Source organism: Megalobrama amblycephala, linkage group LG23 (assembly GCF_018812025.1).
Source record: "Megalobrama amblycephala isolate DHTTF-2021 linkage group LG23, ASM1881202v1, whole genome shotgun sequence".
NCBI classification, from domain to species: Eukaryota; Metazoa; Chordata; class Actinopteri; order Cypriniformes; family Xenocyprididae; genus Megalobrama; species Megalobrama amblycephala.
The window spans coordinates 19,042,424-19,063,653 of NC_063066.1; the positions used below are offsets into that span (position 1 = coordinate 19,042,424).

The 21,230-nt window shown below is 36.6% G+C and overlaps 1 protein-coding gene across 3 annotated transcripts; it reads left to right on the plus strand.

Moving 5' to 3' along the window:
- The first annotated feature begins 60 nt into the window (after positions 1-60).
- rmnd5b (required for meiotic nuclear division 5 homolog B) lies at positions 61-20,638 on the plus strand. Of its 3 annotated transcripts, none has more exons than XM_048175770.1 (10): positions 61-209; positions 1,223-1,399; positions 5,610-5,752; positions 7,240-7,377; positions 7,547-7,647; positions 7,961-8,127; positions 8,379-8,544; positions 14,555-14,657; positions 15,261-15,415; positions 18,773-20,638. In XM_048175770.1, the coding sequence occupies exons 2-10, from the start codon at positions 1,261-1,263 to the stop codon at positions 18,834-18,836; spliced, it is 1,176 nt and encodes a 391-aa protein (XP_048031727.1). In that variant the 5' UTR covers positions 61-209; positions 1,223-1,260; the 3' UTR covers positions 18,837-20,638. The 3 variants fall into 3 exon arrangements, with proteins under 3 accessions (XP_048031727.1, XP_048031728.1, XP_048031729.1); XM_048175771.1 differs by having other exon boundaries at positions 140-271; XM_048175772.1 differs by lacking the exon at positions 61-209 and adding an exon at positions 315-810.
- The last annotated feature ends 592 nt before the right edge of the window (positions 20,639-21,230 follow it).

Genomic DNA, 21,230 nt, shown 5'->3' on the forward strand with positions numbered 1-21,230 from the left:
CTCCAATCTGTTGTTTTATATATGTTTCTGGTTTTATAGACACATCTAATAATCGAAAGAGTTTGTGTTTTGTTGATCTTACCATTGAGGTAAATCCATTTACACCTCCAGGCCGCGGGTGGCAGCACAGCGTCAAACACATCACTCGAGAAGAAGAGACTCACTGCATCGCATCAGGGACGTCTGCTGGTGAAGTGGTGTCAAAACAGGCAAGAACATCATGTATTATTTAATTTACGCGTTTGACACAGCCTTCTAAAATTTGTTTAAGGTCAGTAATAGACTGACATGATTTAATTACAATCGTTAGTGTCAAAGTACGTGTTGAATTTGCGAGTTTTAGACTCATTGTAATAGCTAGATGTTATCCCGGTTATGCTAACAAGCTAACTGATTGTTTTGATCGTGTAGTATCTAATTTCAACGCACAATTTCAAATATTTTTACTGTTTTCTTTAAGTAGACATAAATGTCTTTGTAGTGGCTCACTCAAACAGTTGAAATAAACTCAGATTGATAGCTGCTGGCTATTTTAGCTCCATCATTATGCAGTGTTTGGGCTGTATAACCCTGACCCCGGCAGACTTTTTATACATTTGTTTTAAACTGAGAAATCCACAGTAGTTTATTCATGCTTAGTTTCATTCAGACTTTTTTTTTAGACTTAATTATGCATTGATACAGTACTGCTTTTTAGTGTTACATTTAATTCCAATTAAGGTTAACTGGTTGCAAAGCATTTCAGTCTTTATAGGCTGTTTGTTTTGATGACAACAGGCCTGTGAACCTAAATTCTTGGAACTGTATCTTGTAAGTGATCCGTTTATTTTTTTAGAAGAACATTGTTGTTGCATGTCTTTAGTTTAGGAATCTAAATATTAGATTTTATGTAATTTTTTTTTTTTTTTTTTTTTTTTTTTACAAAAGGTGTCACTCTGACTTTTGGCAATCTTGTCTTCCCTGGAATGCATTTACTGACCCATTGGCTTGATTTAATCAGCACTCAGTCATGCAACAATTCCATTAAAGTTGTTCATTTAAATTATTTACCTTGAAATTAGTTTGGTTACATTTACAATTTAATATTTCCATCATACCAACCTAAACCAGATGATTGGAATGAACAACCTAAATATGTAGTAATAGTAGCAGATTACACATCTAATGTAGTAGGTGTGTAATCTGTATATTTTTGTTGACTTTATTTTCTATTGTTTTGCAGGACGTTGTGTGTGTGTGTAAGCTGTAACGGCTGTGCTGATGGAGCAGTGTGCATGCGTGGAACGGGAGCTCGAGAAGGTGCTACACAGGTTTGTCACATATGGGCATCAGTCAGAAGAACGGCTGGATGAACTCCTGAGGAACGTCTGTGAGCTGAGGAGTCGATTGGTTGCCTACGGTGAGCTCAGAATCTGCTTGGACTCCATAATTTGGGCTTTGGTGCAATATGAGCCTCTAGTAGTTTGGTATTTATACCTTAGGCAACAAAACAGCTATTGGTGACTGAAATGAAGGCTTGGTGATTCATCTGAATGTCACAGAGCAGAATATATGTGTGGTTACTTTATTTTAAGGTGTCCTTGTTAGAGTTTTAACTAATAAATTAACTAATTAATCGTAGTAATTTTTCCTGTAAATAATCACGATAATCACAATTAAAAACATTGGAGTTTTTAGCGTTTTTATATTGTAATAATTTCACAGTTTCTCTCCAAATTAATGTCGAAACAACTTAAAGAAGGTATATTTTAAATATTTGTTTAATGGCATCTTTTTTATGAATGAAGGCCAGTATCATTGACACTAATACTGGTACTGATATCTGTATTTATTTATATATTTATTTATTTTTAAATGTTAATTATAGACATTCAGCGTTACAGTATAACTACAAGCTATCATTTTCAACATTAGGCTTTAAAAAACAATTTAAGAGAATTTAATTTAAAAATTTGAAGTAAATTTAAGTGAACTTAAAGGTGCAGTATGTAATAATTTTGTCCGCTAGAGGTCGCTAGAGGCCTATTCAAAACAAAGGCGTAGCTTGATGATGTTTGAGCGTGGAATCTTGGGACATGTGGTCATCACCTCATCGGCCGGTGGAAAATAATCGGGATAGGACTCGGGAAGAAATCATGTTCATGGAATGCGATTATTAACGTTACTGTAGTATGAAGCAGAGCAGGACCGAGTGTTGTGGGAGCTGAACGAGGCCGCTGGAGCGATTGTTCAACACGCCGCGAGCAGCGGAAATTTTATTATGCCACAGTCGCTGGCGCTGCTTCCGCTTTTCTGGTCATGAGTATGAGGTAACGCAGCTCTGTTTATCATATTAGATACATTGAGTGTGTTGAAAATTACGTTATAACATTACTCTGTGCGTTCGCTCGGCGACTGCTGTGAGACACTGTTGCACACTGCAGTAAGATAGATCCATTTTATAATAACATAATAAATATTGGATGACTTGTGTTGATAAATGGCATGCAATTCATTTTAAAACGTATTGTATGATGGAGAAAATTATGTATTACTGTTACTAAAAATAAAGCTGCATCTGATTATGCTATGTTAGCTACTTGACAAAATAGTGTTTTTCTCTGAGGCATGATACTCACAAAAAATCAAGAAAATTGATTTAAACAATAAGACTAAACTTGTTGAGCTAAATAACAACAATTAGATTTCTGTCTATAAATATATCAAAACAGTTGTTCCCTTGTCTATTAAAATGTGTAATTTATTAAACCGTCTTTGGTGTTTCCATGGTTTCTACAAAGTAAAACCGGAAACCGAGGGTAACGTGGGTATTACGCAATTGACAGGCGACTCCTCACACGTCCCGGAGCCTTGGTTAAAATTGCAATTTTCTCATGATTTACAAATAGTTGGAAACATTTGGGATATTGTAAGTACTCAAGTGAACAAAATATATAACACTGGCCTAGTGGTTTTTGGATATTTTACTGCAATAATATTACATATTGCATCTTTAAAACAATCTTCCCCTTTATAATAAATGTCATATTCATATTTACTGTAATATAGCCTACAGAAATTGAATAAATAAATTCACTGCATAAATTATAATATGTATTATAATATATTTTATTCTTATTCCTAGACTTAAGAATAAGTATGTTTCATGAGGTTCATAAGTGTTAAGACTAGGTCTCAGCTCCTAAATTATTTAGGAGAGCTGCAGAGGTCTCCTAACCTAGTTAGGAGTAACAAGATGGCAGTAAAGAAGAGGAAACACACACTCTCCAATAAAGATATGATGTATTTGAGTTATATGATGACATGGAGTTGATAAAACGATTTAAACTTGCTTGTCAATTCTTTTTGTAACTGACCTAATAAAAAATGTAATAACTTTAAATAAATGTGATAATTTTATAAATAAAGGTGATAGAGAGGATCTTTTCGTCGACTGAGAAACCAAACACTGTTAGTGAGTTTTTGAAATGAGCGCATGCGTAAGAACAACCCCCCTCCTTCACAGCTCATTTCGAGGGAACGCCTCACAAAACTCGTGCATGAGTATTTGAACACGAGTGTTTACCACCGGCATTCGCTGTGTTGTGTTAGTGGATTCATTATGTCGGACTCACCGCAGGTAACTCATAATCTGCAGTTGTTACTCCTGTCTCTTGACAAAAACATTGCATGCAGCGCCTGTGGAGTGTGGAAAGTTACTGGAGAGCGCAGCCTCGCACAAGGAACGTCATGGCAGTGATTGACAAGCCAGAGGGCCAATCCGCGCACGTCTCTCACAAGGAACGTAACGGCAGTGATTGACAAGCCAGAGGGCCAATCCGCGCACGTCTCTCACAAGGAACGTAATGGCAGTGATTAACAAGCCAGAGGGCCAATCGTTTACGCGATGAACGTTTTTAAGGCCCTACCTCATGCACAGATGATGTATATTAATATTATTACTTTCAGTGCACCTAATAAATAGTCTTTTATCAGTTAGTAAAGACAGTTTCAAGTAATATTGCAAAAATGTATAAAACAAAACATCCTCTTTAGCATCTTTAATAATTGTTTAATGCATTTTAATACATTTAATGACTTTGAATAAACTTTTTATAACTTTAAATGTAACTACCTCTCCCACGCTACAAATCAATGTTGTGACTGTAGAAATTAAATAGTAATGACTTTTTTTGGTGACTGTAAGAATGCAGCAGTGCACCGGTGATGACTCTGACCCATCAGTCCACAGTGAACAGGCTCTTAAATAGTGCTATTGCTAAACTTAGCACACCAAACATAGTGGCCAAAATTGATGTGCAGTTTTGTTTTTTTTGTTTTTAATGACCCTACAATTTTGCTTAAACCATCAAATTATGAGGAAAATATTTTTATTTTTATGTTTATATTATTTAAATGTTTTAAAATATGAGGGAAGGATAAAACACTAAACTAAGCAAAGGTATTTATCTGACAATTTTGGGCAAAAAAGGGAAATCTACAGCTACAGATTTCAGAAAACTGACATTGACTACAACATAATCAGTTTTAAATATTCCATTGGTTCTCTCTTGTTTTTGCATGTGTTCATAATTTCTTTGCATGACAGCCTGGCCAAAAATAATTTGAAATAATTAGAAATTTCATTATCACACATGAAACAATTGACTCCAAGCACAGCTACACGATATGCTTGCATCTTTTAACACATTTTTGAAAATATTTGAATTAAGGTTGAATATGTCAATTTTCATATGGCTGGACATCACATTTGGCGACTACTCTATGGCAGTTCATTGACTTTCCAACTGACCATCAAACCATGCTACAAAAGCAAGCCACTTTTATGTTGATAGTGGGCTTCCATGGAGTTGTTGGAGCCAAATTGACATTTGACAATTGACATTTACCGATTGTAAATGAAGAGACATATATCAATAGAAAAAGATTCCATACCATCAATACTAATTTGTGATAATTTTGCACAATTCAAAGCTATTTTTAAAAATAAATTAAAATTAACATTTCAGTGTCTTTTTAAATGATTTTTTTTTTTAAATAATAACATTAAATGATTGGTGTTGTGCTGCTGTGACTTCACCCTTGCAGACTCTCTATTGCCTGATTCAGAGGTTGAGGGCGGCCATTTTGAGTTGACATCATTGTAGTCCTTAGTTCACAACACTTGTCAGCACTTAAGAAAATTTGCAAAATGGTAAATTTGTAGTATAGTGGTACTTTTTTTTATTTTTAGCTCTGAAAGCTAGTTATCATCTTGGGAGAGAGTGACTCATATGTCAATGCTTGTAAATGAAAACAAGTCTAAAGAGGAGGAGGAGGAGGAGGAAGTCAAACAAGTGCTTTTTCAGCTTTGAAAAAGCCCAATTCAGTGACATTAAGTCAGGAACAATAGGTGTACTTTAGATGCCTGCATAAATAATAGCCTGCAGTGCAAACAAACATGTAAAAACTGAAAAAACTGTGTTTAGCTGTATAACCTCTAGCCCACACGTTTGTAGATGGTTACATAAGCATAACTCTGTTACATAGATGAGTCACAGTAGCATATGTCTGTTCAGATCAAAGTCCACTGAGTTGTTATATTTCATTCTACTCCATTTCTACTCTAGGTGTACAAGATGCGGATTTGTCAGTGCTCCATCAAACAATGGCCCAGTGCTGTAAGGAAATCAAGGAAACTGTGCAGATGCTCGCCTCAAGGCATAAGGACATCCATGGTAGTGTGTCGAAAGTGGGGAAAGCGATTGACCGAGTAAGAGTTCGAGATCTTAATTGTTTGTCTTGTTGTTTAGTTTAATTAAATCAAATATTAACAGCACATTAAACACAACAACAATTTATCTAAGTTAGGGTTTCCCAAACTGGGGTTTGCAAACACCTAAAAGTTTTGTGAGGGAACTGCAGACCGTTCTTGATTGATTGAAAGCTAATAAATAATGTACAATTAAAATAAATCAAATTAAAATAAAACACTTTTAATATTTTATGTTTACCTGCAGCCATGTGACCATTGTCTGCCATCAGAGAACCATGAACATATATGTTAACAGATATGTTAAAGGTGCCGTAGAACGTCTTTTTAAAAGATGTAATGTAAGTCTAAGGTGTCTCCTGAATGTGTCTGTGAAGTTTCAGCTCAAAATACCCCATAGATTTTTTTTTTATTAATTTTTTTAACTGCCTATTTTGGGGCATAATTAAATATGAGCCGATTTAGGCTGCGGCCCCTTTAAATGCTCACGCTCCCCACCCACGGAGCTCGCGCTTGCCTTTAACAACATAAACAAAGTTCACACAACTAATATACCCCTCAAAATTGTTCTTTACAAAGTGTTTGTCATGCAGCATGTCTAATCGCGCAAGTATGGTATTTATTTGGATGTTTACATTTGATTCTGAATGAGTTTGATGGTGCTCTGTGGCTAAAGCTAACATTACACACTGTTGGAGAGATTTTTTTTAAAGAATGAAGTTGTTTATGAATTATACAGACTGCAAGTGTTTAAAAAATGAAAATAACGACAGTCTTGTCTCCGTGAATACAGTAAGAAACGATGGTAACTTTAACCACATTTAACAGTACATTAGCAACATGCTAACGAAACATTTAGAAAGACAATTTACAAATATCACTAAAAATATCATGATATCATGGATCATGTCAGTTATTATCGCTCCAGCTGCCATTTTTCGCTGTTGTCCTTGCTTGCTTACCTAGTCTGATGATTCAGCTGTGCACAGATCCAGACGTTCTGCCCTTGTCTAATGCTTTGAACATGGGCTGGCATATGCAAATATTGGGGGCGTACATATTAATGATCCCGACTGTTACGTAACAGTCGGTGTTATGTTGAGATTCGCCTGTTCTTCAGAGGTCTTTTAAACAAATGAGATTTATATAAGGAGGAAACAATGGTGTTAGAGACTCACTGTATGTCTTTTCCATGTACTGAACTCTTGTTATTCAACTATGCCAAGGTAAATTCAATTTTTAATTCTAGGGCACCTTTAAATTATTGAAACATTAACTTAAAATTTCACTCCAAGTAAATGCCTTTGACTTTCCCAGTCCCTTTGTCTCTTTTCACAGTAGTTTCTGATTGCTTTCTTCTTTCTTTGGTAAAAGTGACAAAGTACAGCTCAAATTCTGTACTACATTGATGATAAAATTAGCCTTTACCATAGTAAATAATATGTGGTTGGAAATGTGTCTTTTAATTGCTGCATTCTCTTGTCCAGAACTTTGATGCGGAGGTGAGTGCAGTTGTAGCTGAAAATGTCTGGGACTCTCCAGAGAGGCAGAAATACCTCAGTGAAACTATCGTAGAACACCTGTATCGACAAGGCATGCTGAGCGTTGCAGAGGACCTCTGCCAGGTATGCTTTTCTTTTGTGTTATTTCAAAAATACTGTAAAAATTAGTATTAATTTCTGTAAACATTGATGTACTTCACATTTATGTTAAGCTCTGGATATATAAGTGCTTGTATTTTGTTGACAATTTGATCCTGGCAATAACATTGAGTGTTTCAATCTAACTTCACAGGAGTCTGGTGTAGTAATCGACATGAGCATGAAACAGCCATTTCTGGAGCTCAACCGCATTTTAGAGGCTTTAAGAACACAAGATCTCAGACCAGCTTTAGAGTATGTGTCCCATCCTTCTGCTTTCTACTGCCCACTTTTATTTTTTATTTTATCTTCATGTACACTTCCTTTCAAAAGTCTGGGGTATGGTAAAAATGGTAAAAATATTACACAATATTACTGGTTTTACTCTATTTTCGATCTGACCCCAAACTTTTGTATGGTAGTGTATCTATACACAGTCTTTAAACATACCCTGGAATCCTTGAGAACACTGAATTGGACGGGGTGTGACTTAAAATATTAGTTTGTTGCTGTAGATTTCAGGTTAGTAGTTCTAATGGTTATTTTGGTTGTATGATTGCTGTGGTAGGTGGGCGGTGACAAACCGTCAGCGGCTGCTGGATCTGAACAGCACTCTTGAGTTCAAGCTTCACAGACTCTATTTCATCAGCCTGCTCAACGGGGGCATCAGCAAGCAGCAGGAAGCTTTACAGTATGCACGCCATTTCCAACCGTTTGCCTCACAGCATCAGAGAGGTGAGGAAAGGTTCAGTCCCGAATAGATGAAAAACGGCCTCTTTAACCTCAACAAGGCTTTTATGTAAACATGTGGGTGGAGCCAAATCACCCTTAAGGCTGCTTTACCAGTAATGTCATGTTACTTGAAGCAGTTGTTTTGTTCATTTTTAAAGTTCTTGATAGATTGACAGCTGTAGTACACTACCAGATTCATTGTAATGAACAAAGTCTGAGATGATATCAAAGCCTTGTTTGTGTGTGCTCTGTAGATATTCAGATCTTAATGGGTAGTCTAGTGTACCTCCGCCATGGGATCGAGAACTCTCCGTACCGCAGTCTGCTGGAGACGGATCAGTGGGCAGAGATCTGTAACATCTTCACACGGGACGCTTGCGCCCTGCTTGGACTCTCTGTGGAGTCCCCACTCAGTGTCAGGTCAGAAAAACGTCTACAGTCTGCTCTTTCAAGTCCTAAAATCATGTAGGATTTTAAACGGGCCCTAACCAATGATTACTTTGATGTCAGGCCTTCTGCAGAACTTCTGAATTAATTCATGTCAACCCCTGACAATATCTTAAAATATGTCAGTGCCATTGTTTTGTCTCACACCAGTAATGTGTTTTTCTAAGGCATGTTTACTAAAGCTGCTTAAAGGATTAGTTCACTTCAGAATTCAGATTTCCTGATAATTTACTCACCCCCATGTCAAGATGTTCACATCTTTCTTTCTTCAGTCGAAAAGAAATTAAGGTGTTTGATGAAAACATTCCAGGATTTTTCTCCATATAGTGGACTTCAACGGCTACCAACGGGTTGAAGGTCCAAATTGCCGTTTCAGTGCAGCTTCAAAGGACACTATCCCAGATGAGGAATAAGGGTCTTATCTAGCGAAACAATCAGTCATTTTCTAAAAATAAAAATAAAAATTTATATACTTTTTAACCACAAATGCTCGACTGGCACTAGCTCTGGATGCACCACGCATTCCGTAATCAGTAATCCCGTTGGAAAAGTCACACGTAGGCGGAAGTACCATGGTAGGACGAAAAACTCTCATTCACTCTCAAATCTCATTTTCTTCTTCAACTTCAAAACATCGTTTTTTACGTTTTTTTGTAAAGGGCGTTTCACTTAGTCTTTGCACGTTCGCTTTGTAAACACTTGCTCGGTACTTCCTCCTACTTAACGCGTGACCTTTCCAACGTGAACACGTAATGCATGGTACATCGCAGAGCTAGTGCAAGATGAGCATTTGTGGTTAAAAAGTACATAATTTTATTTTAATTTTTTTTTTAGAAAATGGCCGATTGTTTTGCTAGATAAGACCCTTATTCCTCGGCTGGGATTGTGTAGAGACCTTTACAGCTGCGTTTAACAGCAAATGACTGAAGAAAGAAAGACAAACATCTTGGATGACATGGGTTAGTAAATTATCAGGAAATTTGAATTCTGAAGTGAACTATTACTTTAAGGGTGCGTTCACACTTGTCATCTTTGGTTCGATTAAAACGAACCCTGGTGCGATTGCTCGGTTAGTGCGGTTCATTTGAACATATGTGAACGCTGCCATCCGAACCCTGGTGCGCACCAAACAAGCGGACCGAGACCGCTGAAAAGATGGGTATGGAAGTAAAATAATGCCAAATGTTTTTGAAATAAAAAGCTTGTTGAATTGCACTATTTGAAAAAAATATGCATTACATTAGCTGTACTTGCATTTAGATGCACTGTATTTTTAAGGCTTGCATTTTTATGGGATGAAATTCAACATGGTCGTATATTTAGGCTGTGAATATTTCAATTAAAAATATTTCACACACATTTTCATTATTAAAAATTCAATAATTCATATTCACCTTTTAGATTTCACTTCCAAAATATTCATTCTGTTTAAAAATACAACCTATAAAATTCGACTAGCAATTCTCAGTCCATTTTATTTCGCTTTACAAATTCGCTTCCACAAATTCAGTGGCTCATATTCGGCAGAAAATTCAACATTTCACATCCGGGAACTGCAGGAAGAGCAGTAGAGTGCCGATGCATCATCTCTATCTGCTGTTAGTCATTTATGTTTAATTCAGTGTCTTTATGCTTACTTTCCCTGTGTAGCTACAGATTTCTCTCCAGTGAACAAGATAACGTTATTGCCCGATGCTGGTGTATAGATCAAACGTTAAATCTGAGATAGACATATATTTCTCTCTGTTGTTTAGTTTCCTTAACTTTATATCGCAGCGCTGTGTTGTAATACTAGGGCTTCCCATAGGCGCCGATTTATGTTTCTGCCGGTGGGTGCCCAGTGCCCCCCCCCCCCCCCCCCATTACATTCATATTATATTACATATAAATCCGCACTTACTTTTCGTGTTCCCTAATAGTGTAGTGGTAGAAATGTTGTTAATACAGTCAGAGGTCCAGCCGTGCTCTAATTATCAGTGGTTCGAATCTATCCTCATATCGTTTTTTTTTTCTCTCATAAAGTTCAAAGAAGTTAATTAATGTTTGTATATCAAGAGCAGGGACATGTCTGTGTGCATTTTGTTAATGATTTCCCTGGAAAGAAGAGTCAAGCGATAGATTGACGCGTATGTCAGAAGACTAACTTACATGAGCGAGCCACGCATGATTTCAAAAACAACACGTTTCAGCGCTAGTTCGCTTCTTATTTAACTCAAATCAACGTCAACTTGATGTTTTATTTGCATTATATCTGTGCAGCAATATGACAATTTCGACCCAAAAAGCACATTCTTTTCACGAGCGTTGTCGCGAGTCATGCTCTCGCTGATATCTGATGCAAGGAGTGTTTGAGCGCGCTCATGTATCTGATCGAGAGAAGAGCCATTTGTGCTCGCGCATCACTTGGATGCGCTCTCGACGTTTGCCATTAAAATATTCCCATATAAACGGTCTTATTAAACTATAAAAAAGGGTTTGGATAGTGTCTGAAAGCTCCAATTGATTTTCTATTGGTTAAAATCAATGGAGAATATCTCGTATATTTCCGTGGGTGCTCGACCATTTCCGTGGGTGCTCCAGCCTATGCTTCCCTCATCCGTCATAGCTGCCATCAGGACATATAAACTCTTAACACAGCTTAATGGACTCGTACAGTGATATAAAAGACCAAACTCGCACCTCATTTGTGATGTAGGTTAGACTATATAGGCTCCAAGAAAGCAGATACTGGCATTAAGTTGATTTGACGCTGAACGTTTGATTATGATATTCGCAAATTTAGGGACTGTCTCTAAAGTTACAACATTCTGTATTCACGTTTCTACCTTCAATAGCATTTAAAGAGAATGACTTAGTCACAAAACCAACTGTAAATTGTTCATCTAGGTGTCAGGTATAATGCAAACCTTTTAGATTTTTGATGTTTATTAAAATAAAAGGTAACACTTTATATTAAATAGTTGATATGAACGAACAATGAACTGCACTTCTACAGCACTTACTAATCTTTGTTAATGTTAATTCCAGCATTTACTAATACATTATTAAAATCAAGAGTTGTATTTGTCAACTTTAGTTAATGCACAGTGAAGTAACATGAACAATGAACTGCTGTATTTTTATTAACGTTAACAAAGATTAACAAATACAACAACAAATGTGTTGCTCATGGATAGTTCACATTAGTTAATACATTATGAACCTTACTGTAAAGTGTTTCCAAATAAACTGTCAAGTAATATGTAAAGATTGCTATGTATTTCACTACTGTTTTGGATCATACAAAAAAATGCCATAATTTAAAGCTCAATAGCATTTGATGAGAATGATTAACAATCACCAAAACTACCTGTGAAGTGTTCATCTATAGGTGCCAGGTCGAAGAGTGATGCACCCCTCTCTCTCTCTCTCTCTCTCTCTCTCTCTCTCTCTCTCTCTCTCTCTCTCTCTCTCTCTCTCTCTCTCTCTCTCTCTCTCTCTCTCTCTCTCTCTCTCTCTCTCTCTCTCTCTCACACACACACACACACACACACACACACACACACACACACACACACACACACACACTCAACTCAAAGTACATGCACATATACTTTTTCTTTTTTTTACACATTCATCACACAATTAGTTCTACTTAGTTAATTTTATTTCTAAATTTTATTTAAAATTTGTATAAGCAGGATAATCTATGATCAGGTAAAATAAAAAATGAACAAAGTAAAAAAAATTGTGTGATGAACGTGTAAAAAAAATAAAAAAAGAAATAGTATATGCATGTACTTTGAGTGAGGTGTGTTTGAATATGTATATGTGCATGTGTGTGTACAAGAGTTTGGTAGAAGGTAGAAACGTGAATACAGAATGTCGTAACTTTAGAGACGGTCCCTAAATTTGCGAATATCATAATCAAACGTTCAGCGTCAAATCAACTTTATGGCAGTATCTGCTTTCTTGGAGCCTATATAGTCTAACCTACATCACAAATGAGGTGCGAGTTTGGTCTTTTATATCACTGTACGAGTCCATTAAGCTGTGTTAAGAGTTTATATGTCCTGATGGCAGCTATGACGGATGAGGGAAGCCCTAGTATTACAACACAGCGCTGCGATACAAAGTTAAGGAAACTAAACAACAGAGAGAAATATATGTCTATCTCAGATTTAACGTTTGATCTATACACCAGCATCGGGCAATAACGTTATCTTGTTCACTGTAGAGAAAGCTGTAGCTACACAGGGAAAGTAAGCGTAAAGACACTGAATTAAACATAAATGCAGCTTTTGTGTCTTTATCAGCTTTTCTGCATTTATACTGGCCCTGATAATCATCACACATTCACTTACCGCTTGCTCTAATTCTGTAAATCCGTTTTTATGAATGAATGACTTACTAGCGTTGCTTTGGTCTTCCTAAACAGCCGCTAGCGACACCTGCTGGTGAAGAAGACTAACAGCAGATAGAGATGATGCATCGGCACTCTACTGCTCTTCCTGCAGTTCCCGGATGTGAAATGTTGAATTTTCTGCCGAATTTGAGCCACTGAATTTGTGGAAGCGAATTTGTAAAGTGAAATAAAATGGACTGAAAATTGCTAGTCGAATTTTATAGGTTGTATTTTTAAACAGAATAAATATCTTGGAAGTGAAATTTGAAATCTGAATATGAATTATTTAATTTTTAATAATGAAAATGTGTGTGAAATATTTTTAATTGAAATATTCACAGCTTAAATATACGACTGTGTTGAATTTCATCCCATAAAAATGCAAGCCTTAAAAATACAGTGCATCTAAATGCAAGTACAGCTAATGTAATGCATATTTTTTTTCAGTTAGAGCAATTCAACAAGCTTTTTATTTCAAAAACATTTGGCATTAATTTACTTCCATAGATGGGTCTCGGTCCGCTTCCAAACGAACTCTGGTGCGGTTCGAATGATATATGAATGCAACACGGACCAAAGACATGTAACCGAACCAAAAACAGGAAGACGAGACCCTAAAAAGGACAGAATCCTCACGCATGTCAGTTTTTCTTGTCATAGTCGCAAGTTTGCCCTTCACGGGCATCAGACGCGCGTCTCCATGCAGCAGATCATTTGTGTGTGTGACGGATGGATTCCCGCCGGTGTTTTGACTACTTTATACATTTTATAAGCTCTTCACGAGTTCCCAGCTGGCCAAAATACCATCACATGCAGGCTACGCACCGCTACGCACACACAACGAGCGCATTTACCTCAGCAAACAGCATTGTTTTGGATGTTCGGTAAGTTCCGTCTCAAAATAGGCAATACGTCATAAAATCCGACCAATCACATTGTGAATGTATCCCTATGCCTTAAGGTTCGGTATCCTTTAGTTCGGTGATAAAATTGCCAATCTGAACGCTAACCGGACCAGGACTAAATGTTTTTTTTTTCTTCTTTGGTCCGGACCAAATGAACCAAACGAAACGAACTACAAGTGTGAACGCACCCTAAATGTCCTAATTGAACTAAGGCCTAATCCTGTCTTAATCTAAGCTCTGTCTGTGAAACCAGGCCCAAGTCTTTATACAAGTTTTAGAAGTAGGTAGTTCAATGGAATGGAGGAAAACGCAAGGCTCTTGAGGCACGCTTTTAAAAGTTAAACGTTTAAAATCTTTAACTTGAAGTGCCCAATTTTTATATTGTTTATTTAGTGCTTTACTCGTCTGCCTAATGTACTGTTTGTTCTCATCATAATGTACTCGTCTGCATAATGTAAGTTTGGAATTTGTACGAATTTTTAAGTCTTCATTGTCACATAATCCTTCAGAAAACATTCTAATATGCTAACTTGGTGCTCAAGAAACATTTCTTATTGTCAATGTTGAAAACAGTTGTGCTGTTTAATATTTTTGATGAATTGTTCAGCACGTCATGTAAATAATTAGATGAGAATTTACAGTTTTAGGCACCATTTGCAATTTGTATTGACAGTAAAATCTTTTTCCCCATCAGTTTTGCGTCCGGCTGTATGGCGCTGCCTGTTCTCATGAACATCAAACAGGTTATTGAACAGAGACAGTGCAGCGGAGTTTGGACACATAAGGATGAGCTGCCAGTAAGTCTCTCTCTTTACCTTTAATGCTTGTTCTAAAAGTTTTAAATGTATAAATGTCTTTGTTGAAATGTTTTACTTGTACGAATTGTAATGTGAAATGTTTACATTATAATTAGGGATCCACTAATGACTTAGAACAAGATTTACTGATGCCAGTGGTTTGATAGTTCAGTTATTTAAACCCTGATAATTAATTATGCAACACAAACAACTGATTAAAATAATTATTTACACAACAAAATAAAAGTATCTCTATATCATGTTTTAAGACCAGCTGAGATATGGAAACTAAAGTGATATTCATGTGTATGTGACTGACAAATGACCAATGGACTACCAAAATTAAGATAAATTATACATTCTATCCATCTCCTTGTTCAGACTGTTGTAAGTTATTATAAACAGAATACACTGAAATAAAAAACAATCATGATTATGGTTACAGCTGGCTTAATTAATTATATACATGTCTGATATGTGCATGGTACTTACTTTTTATTGGCTGATACATCTGCTAATTATAAATAATGATGAATAAATGTGGTCATTTCAAAGACATTAATGCTTAATCCATCCCTGCTGTCTGTGTCTATTTGTGTTTAGATTGAAATAGACCTGGGGAAGAAGTGCTGGTATCACTCTGTGTTTGCCTGTCCTATCTTGAGGCAGCAGACATCAGAGAGCAATCCACCCATGAAGCTCATCTGTGGACATGTCATATCCAGAGACGCTCTTAACAAACTCACCAATGCTGGAAAGTAAGACTCTGACTTATGCGTCACCAAGACTCAAATAAAGCGTACTTCACTCTATATTACATTTAAAGTTTAATCTGTGCTGCCCAACTGACCCTAGACCTGATGCCTGATTATTTAAAGGTGCCCAAGAATGCTTTTTCACAAGATGTAATATAAGTCTAAGGTGTCTCCTGAATGTGTCTGTGAAGTTTCAGCTCAAAATACCCCATAGATTTTTTTAAATTAATTTTTTTAACTGCCTATTTTGGGGCATCATTAACAATGCACTGATTTACACTCGACGCCGCCCCTTTAAATGCCTACGCTCCCTGCCAAACGAGCTCTCTACTATATTACAGCGCATTTACAAAGTTCACACAGCTAATATAACCCTCAAATGGATCTTTACAAGATGTTCGTCATGCATGCTGTATGCATGCTTCGAATTATGTGAGTAAAGTATTTATTTAGATGTTAACGTTTTATTCTGAGTGAATTTGAGGCTATATGCTCTGTGGCTAACGGCTAATGCTACATTGTTGGAGAGATTTATAAAGAATGAAGTTGTGTTTATGCATTATACAGACTGCAAGTGTTTAAAAATGAAAATAGCGACGGCTCTTGTCTCCGTGAATACAGTAAGAAACGATGGTAACTTTAACCTCATTTAACAGTACATTAGCAACATGCTAACGAAACATTTAGAAAGACAATTTACAAATATCAGTAAAAATATCATCTTGCTTACCTAGTCTGATGCTTCATCTGTGCACAGATCCAGACATTACTGGCTTGTGTAATCCCTTAAACATGGGCTGGCATTATGCAAATATTGGGGCGTACACCCCGACTGTTACGTAACAGTCGGTGTTATGTTGAGATTTGCCTGTTCTTCGGAGGTCGTTTAAACAAATGAGATTTATATAAGAAGGAGGAAACAATGGAGTTTGAGACTCACTGTATGTCTTTTTCATGTACTGAACTCTTGTTATTCAACTATGCCGAGGTAAATTCAATTTTTGAATCTAGGGCACCTTTAAAAAGTGCAATCTACAGTGGTTGCTACCAGCAGTACCACTTGTAGCATTAGTTGATCGACATATTATTGCAAATAATTTTTTCACTTTTTCATGAATCTGTTTTAACCCATTCTTAAGCTTTTTGGCACTTTTTAAAGATGAAATGTGTTATTCTTTTTATGTTAAAGAGGCCCTATTATATGTGACCTAAACAAAATCACCTAGTTACCATACCTTAAAATCCCTGGTTATACCATGATATTTGGCACAAACCAAGTCAAAACCCATGTCTATAGGAAAAAAATATATATTCAACTTTTTTTTCCATGATTCCACAATTGTTAATGAAACAGACCTAAGACCTACTGTACCACACGGATCTAATGTTACACATCACGTTTTTTAAAATACTGTAATTCTGTGTATGTGTATATATCTGGATCACGTGCTGTCCGAGGCGTTCTTTTTGAGCGCACTTCGGTTCTGTCAGTCAGCGCCAGTAAGTTTGTTTTGTTTACATCAGCATGAGTGTGAAAATCACATTTAAAAGATTAGTCCACTTTCAAATAAAATTTTCCTGATAATTTACTGCACAAGATGTCATCCAAGATGTTCATGTCTTTCTTTCTTCAGTCGAAAAGAAATTAAGGTGTTTGATGAAAACATTCCAGTATTATTCTCCTTATAGTGGACTTCAGTGGTCTCCAAACGGTTGAAGGTCAAAATTACAGTTTCAGTGCAACTTCAAAGGGCTTTACACGATACCAGACGAGGAATAAAGGTCTTATCTAGTGAAACAATCAATCATTTTCTAAAAAAATACAAATGTATATACTTTATAAACACAAATGATCACCTTGCAAGTGCTTCCGCTTTCCGTATTCTTCAAAAAGCTTACGCTGTATGTCCTACGCCTTCGCCATTCTACTTACGAAATGAAGGCGGCACCAGTTTTTTCCGTAAGTAGAATAGGGAAGGCATAGGACATACAGCGTAAGCTTTTTGAAGAATACAGAAAGCGGAATGGTGGAAGCATTTTCAAGGCAATTATTTGTGTTTATAAAGCATATACATTTGTATTTTTTTTATTTATTTTTTTAAGAAAATGACCGATCGTTTCGGTAGATAAGACCCCTATTCCTCGTCTGGTATCGTTTAAAGCCCTTTGCAGCTGCACTAAAACTAATTTTGACCTTCAACCGTTTGGAGGCCATTGAAGTCCACTATAAGGAGAATAATCCTGAAATGTTTTCATTAAAAACCTTAATTTCTTTTTGACTGAAGAAAGGAAGACATGAACATCTTGGATGACATGGGGGTGAGTAAATTATCAGGAACATTTTATTTGAAAGTGGACTAATCCTTTAACTGGTTCAGACTCATGCCTTCAAGAATTCACTATTAATATTCACAAAGTTAGAATGTTTACAACGATACCAAACTTGTGCCGAGGGAAGCGCCAGTTGTCGAGAAGCGAGCAGAGAAACCTGCATTTTTCATGGACAAAAGAAAAGGTACTCTCAGAAAATATCCAAATAAAGATACTTTTAGATGTTCAATTGCTATTTGGAGCATTGGGATCACTAGAAGTGGGCTTAATGAACTCATTTTTGTAAAAACCTCAATTTCGACATTGACATTTTTCATTTGTTTTGCCTGTAGCTTGAAATACGCCCATGCACATTCCAACTCATTTTGCCAGAATGGGTCACATATATTAGGACCTATTATACATTTTCAACTTTTTTAGTGTGTAATATTGCATGAAAGCATGAAAAGGGTCTGCAAAGTTACAAAGCACAAAGTCCACTCCAAAGGGAGTTAATTAAGCACTGCACCCTGAAATGCCTGTTGTTGTCCTGAGTTTTCTTCTGTAAATGTACACATCACTATTCCTGATTTCAATAATTCCCGCCCAAGGCAGTGCAAAACAAAGAGGCGAGGCCTGGTTGAGTTGCTTTAGTAGCGTGTTGAAAATCGCGGTTATGGTAAGGGACATGACATTTCCGAAACATGCTCAAAGCGGTTGAACAATCACAACATGCTGGCCCAGCTGACCAATCAGAGCACACAGCACTTTTTTGAAAGGAGCGACCTCATAGAGACCAGAACTAAACAGAGCATTACTGACAGACTGGGAAGAGAGGTGCTGCAACAATGTAAAATATGTGATGAATAAGGTGTTTTTTGAACATTCAAGCATGTGAAACTACTAACAACCACATAGCAATGCCCTGGTCACTTCACCTTTTAAACTAATTTCAAGGGGTTCATTGTTGTTCTTAAATGTTGTTTTCAGTTATAAATGATATAAATGTAGTATTTTCCTTACTGACAATGTCTTAAACTCTCTTCCCAGGCTTAAATGCCCATATTGTCCAATGGAGCAGAATCCATCAGATGCCAAACAGATCTTCTTCTGATGTCTTTTTTCGGAGCGTAGCTGAATGACGTGTTGAAGGCCTCTTGGAGCCGCAGTTAGAATGACCTCATTCACTGGCATGACGAGCCTTCTGTGGCGGCTTCTCCCCCGTGACGCCACCTCCCTCTCCAAAGCTTTTAGTTTACAGAGGCCGGTGGCAACATACCTGTAGAACCTGAGTCAGTAAGTGTACCTAATGAGGAAAAGATCTTGCGGATCGTTCATTTGTTAACACAGCCTAGTATAAACAGGCTTTTATGAGTACGTATGTGTGTGCGCATTTCGCTTCCTCTCCATTTGTTTTAATTGCAGAGTATTTTTAAGTTTCCATGGTATAACACCTCTCTTTTTCTTTCTTTGTGACTTTTTATTAAGCGAATGGGAGTGATGCATATGTGTGGGTGACTTCTTGCCAGAATATATCCACAGTTTCCTCTTTTGAGATCACATTTAAATACATGAACGGGGATTCTTTGCACGTGAACGTGGTAGAATTGGTTTTTCAGTATGCATATTAACAATGATATAGAATAATAAAAATAAGGATTGGTGAACGGGTGACTGTTGATTTATAAACAAATTACATCTATTCCCAATGTAATAAAGGCTGTTATTGGAGTGAATGGCGTTTTGATTAGTGCATCATTGTGAATATTCATCAGAGATAAGACGGTTTGTGTGTGCAGATTGTGATCTTGTTCCTTGCGCTGGTCTGATGTCAGAGGAAACCTCTTTGTCCAAGCCATGTGTCTTGCTGTTTAAAAAAAAAAAGGTTTAAATTAATATACAGCAGTGATTTGTGATGGTATAACTTTTCATTAGTATAATTACATGTGTAATGTATTGAAAACACTTGCACACACCAATAGTTTCAACACAGATTTGACTAGACTTACATTACCTCTCAGCTTCGGGCTCCTCTGCTTACATAATCAAAACACGTTGATTCGAGAAATGCATCCTCTGCAGACAGTTGCATTAGCGATTGAAACTTTGCCAGCATAAAGTACTGAAACAATATGCCCGTTAATGTACATTTGATGGTAGACTGACTGTGTTTTAATGTTCCCCATCAAAATGTGACTTTCCAGGTGTTTTCCATAATCCATGAATGTAAAGTTCACTGTTTATATCTGTATAGGTGAAGGGAGACGGTTGAATAATATTGTATCCCTAAGGATATTCATCAAATGCTCACTGGCTTAAACACAATGTAACTGCTAATTGTTCCGTTCCATTTTAGGGATCGATATCTCGAAATGTGCATGCCGAAGCGGAATGTGTGGTTTGTAAATTTCCCTTTTACAGTGATTGAATGAAAATGAAATTTCACAGCCCTGCCCACCACAAGCTTCACCACAGACCTGAGACTCAATCGCCTATCAGAGAGAGAAAAACTTTACCGGAGCTCTATGACATTCTCGAAGGGCAGGCGTGAACCAGCACAGAGAATGTCTTCTTTTTCCCCTCCATTTTGGGAAAGGCAAAGGCTGTCCTCTTGTTTAATCCTTTAAGAGGTGTGTAGGAGTGCTGTGTGGCCACTGACATGTGCTGATAATAAACGTTGTCTGTTATTTCTTTTAGGAGACAATCATTTATTACCTCCCTGAAATTTGTAAGATCAAAGCAGAGTATTGTGAGTTTAAGAAAGTGATTTTTGTTTTAGTTTTCATTCAGTGATTGAGAAATCTCTACTAGCTTTCTCTACTAACTACTGCGAGGCAACTATTGTAAATATTTATCTTCTAACAGTACAGTATGTTTATTATACTTGCATCTAAATAATAAAAAGATTTATACTCAGCTTTTGAGTTTTCTGTCTGCCTCTACACACAAGTTTTATAATATAAATGAATGGATTGTACAGTCTTATTTCAGCCCTCTGATGCATGATACCTCAAGAATATTTTATACCGTCTTTCATTATGCAATCATTTACTATCTATTAATATGCAATCATTTCTCTTAGTATCTACTGTCAATGTTAGACATGCAAATGCACTGCTTATGATCAAAAGTGAGAGTAAAATCTTTTACATTGTTTTAAAGACTTCTATTTCAAACAAATGCTATTCTGTTTTTCAAAGAATACTAAAAAATGCATCACGGATTCCAAGAAAATCATGTGATGCTGGAAACTGGAGTAGTAGCAGTAATATTTCACAATACTACTATTTGAATTTTTGATCAAATAAATGCAGCCTTGTTGAGCATAAGAGACTTCTTAAAAAAAACAAACAAAAAAAAACATTACCACTGAATGATAGTATGTTCACAATTGTTGTAGGTTAAAGGGATAGTTCACCCAAAAATGAAAATTTTATGTTTATCTGCTTACCCCCAGGGCATCCAAGATGTAGGTGACTTAGTTTCTTCAGTAGAACACAAATGATGA

Coding starts and splice junctions, on each gene's coding strand:
- rmnd5b (XM_048175770.1), top strand. CDS start 1,261: ATGGAGCAGTGTGCATGCGTGGAACGGGAGCTCGAGAAGGTGCTACAC. Junction 7,378..7,546: donor TTGCAGAGGACCTCTGCCAG/GTATGCTTTTCT, acceptor CTAACTTCACAG/GAGTCTGGTGTAGTAATCGA. Junction 8,128..8,378: donor TGCCTCACAGCATCAGAGAG/GTGAGGAAAGGT, acceptor TGTGCTCTGTAG/ATATTCAGATCTTAATGGGT.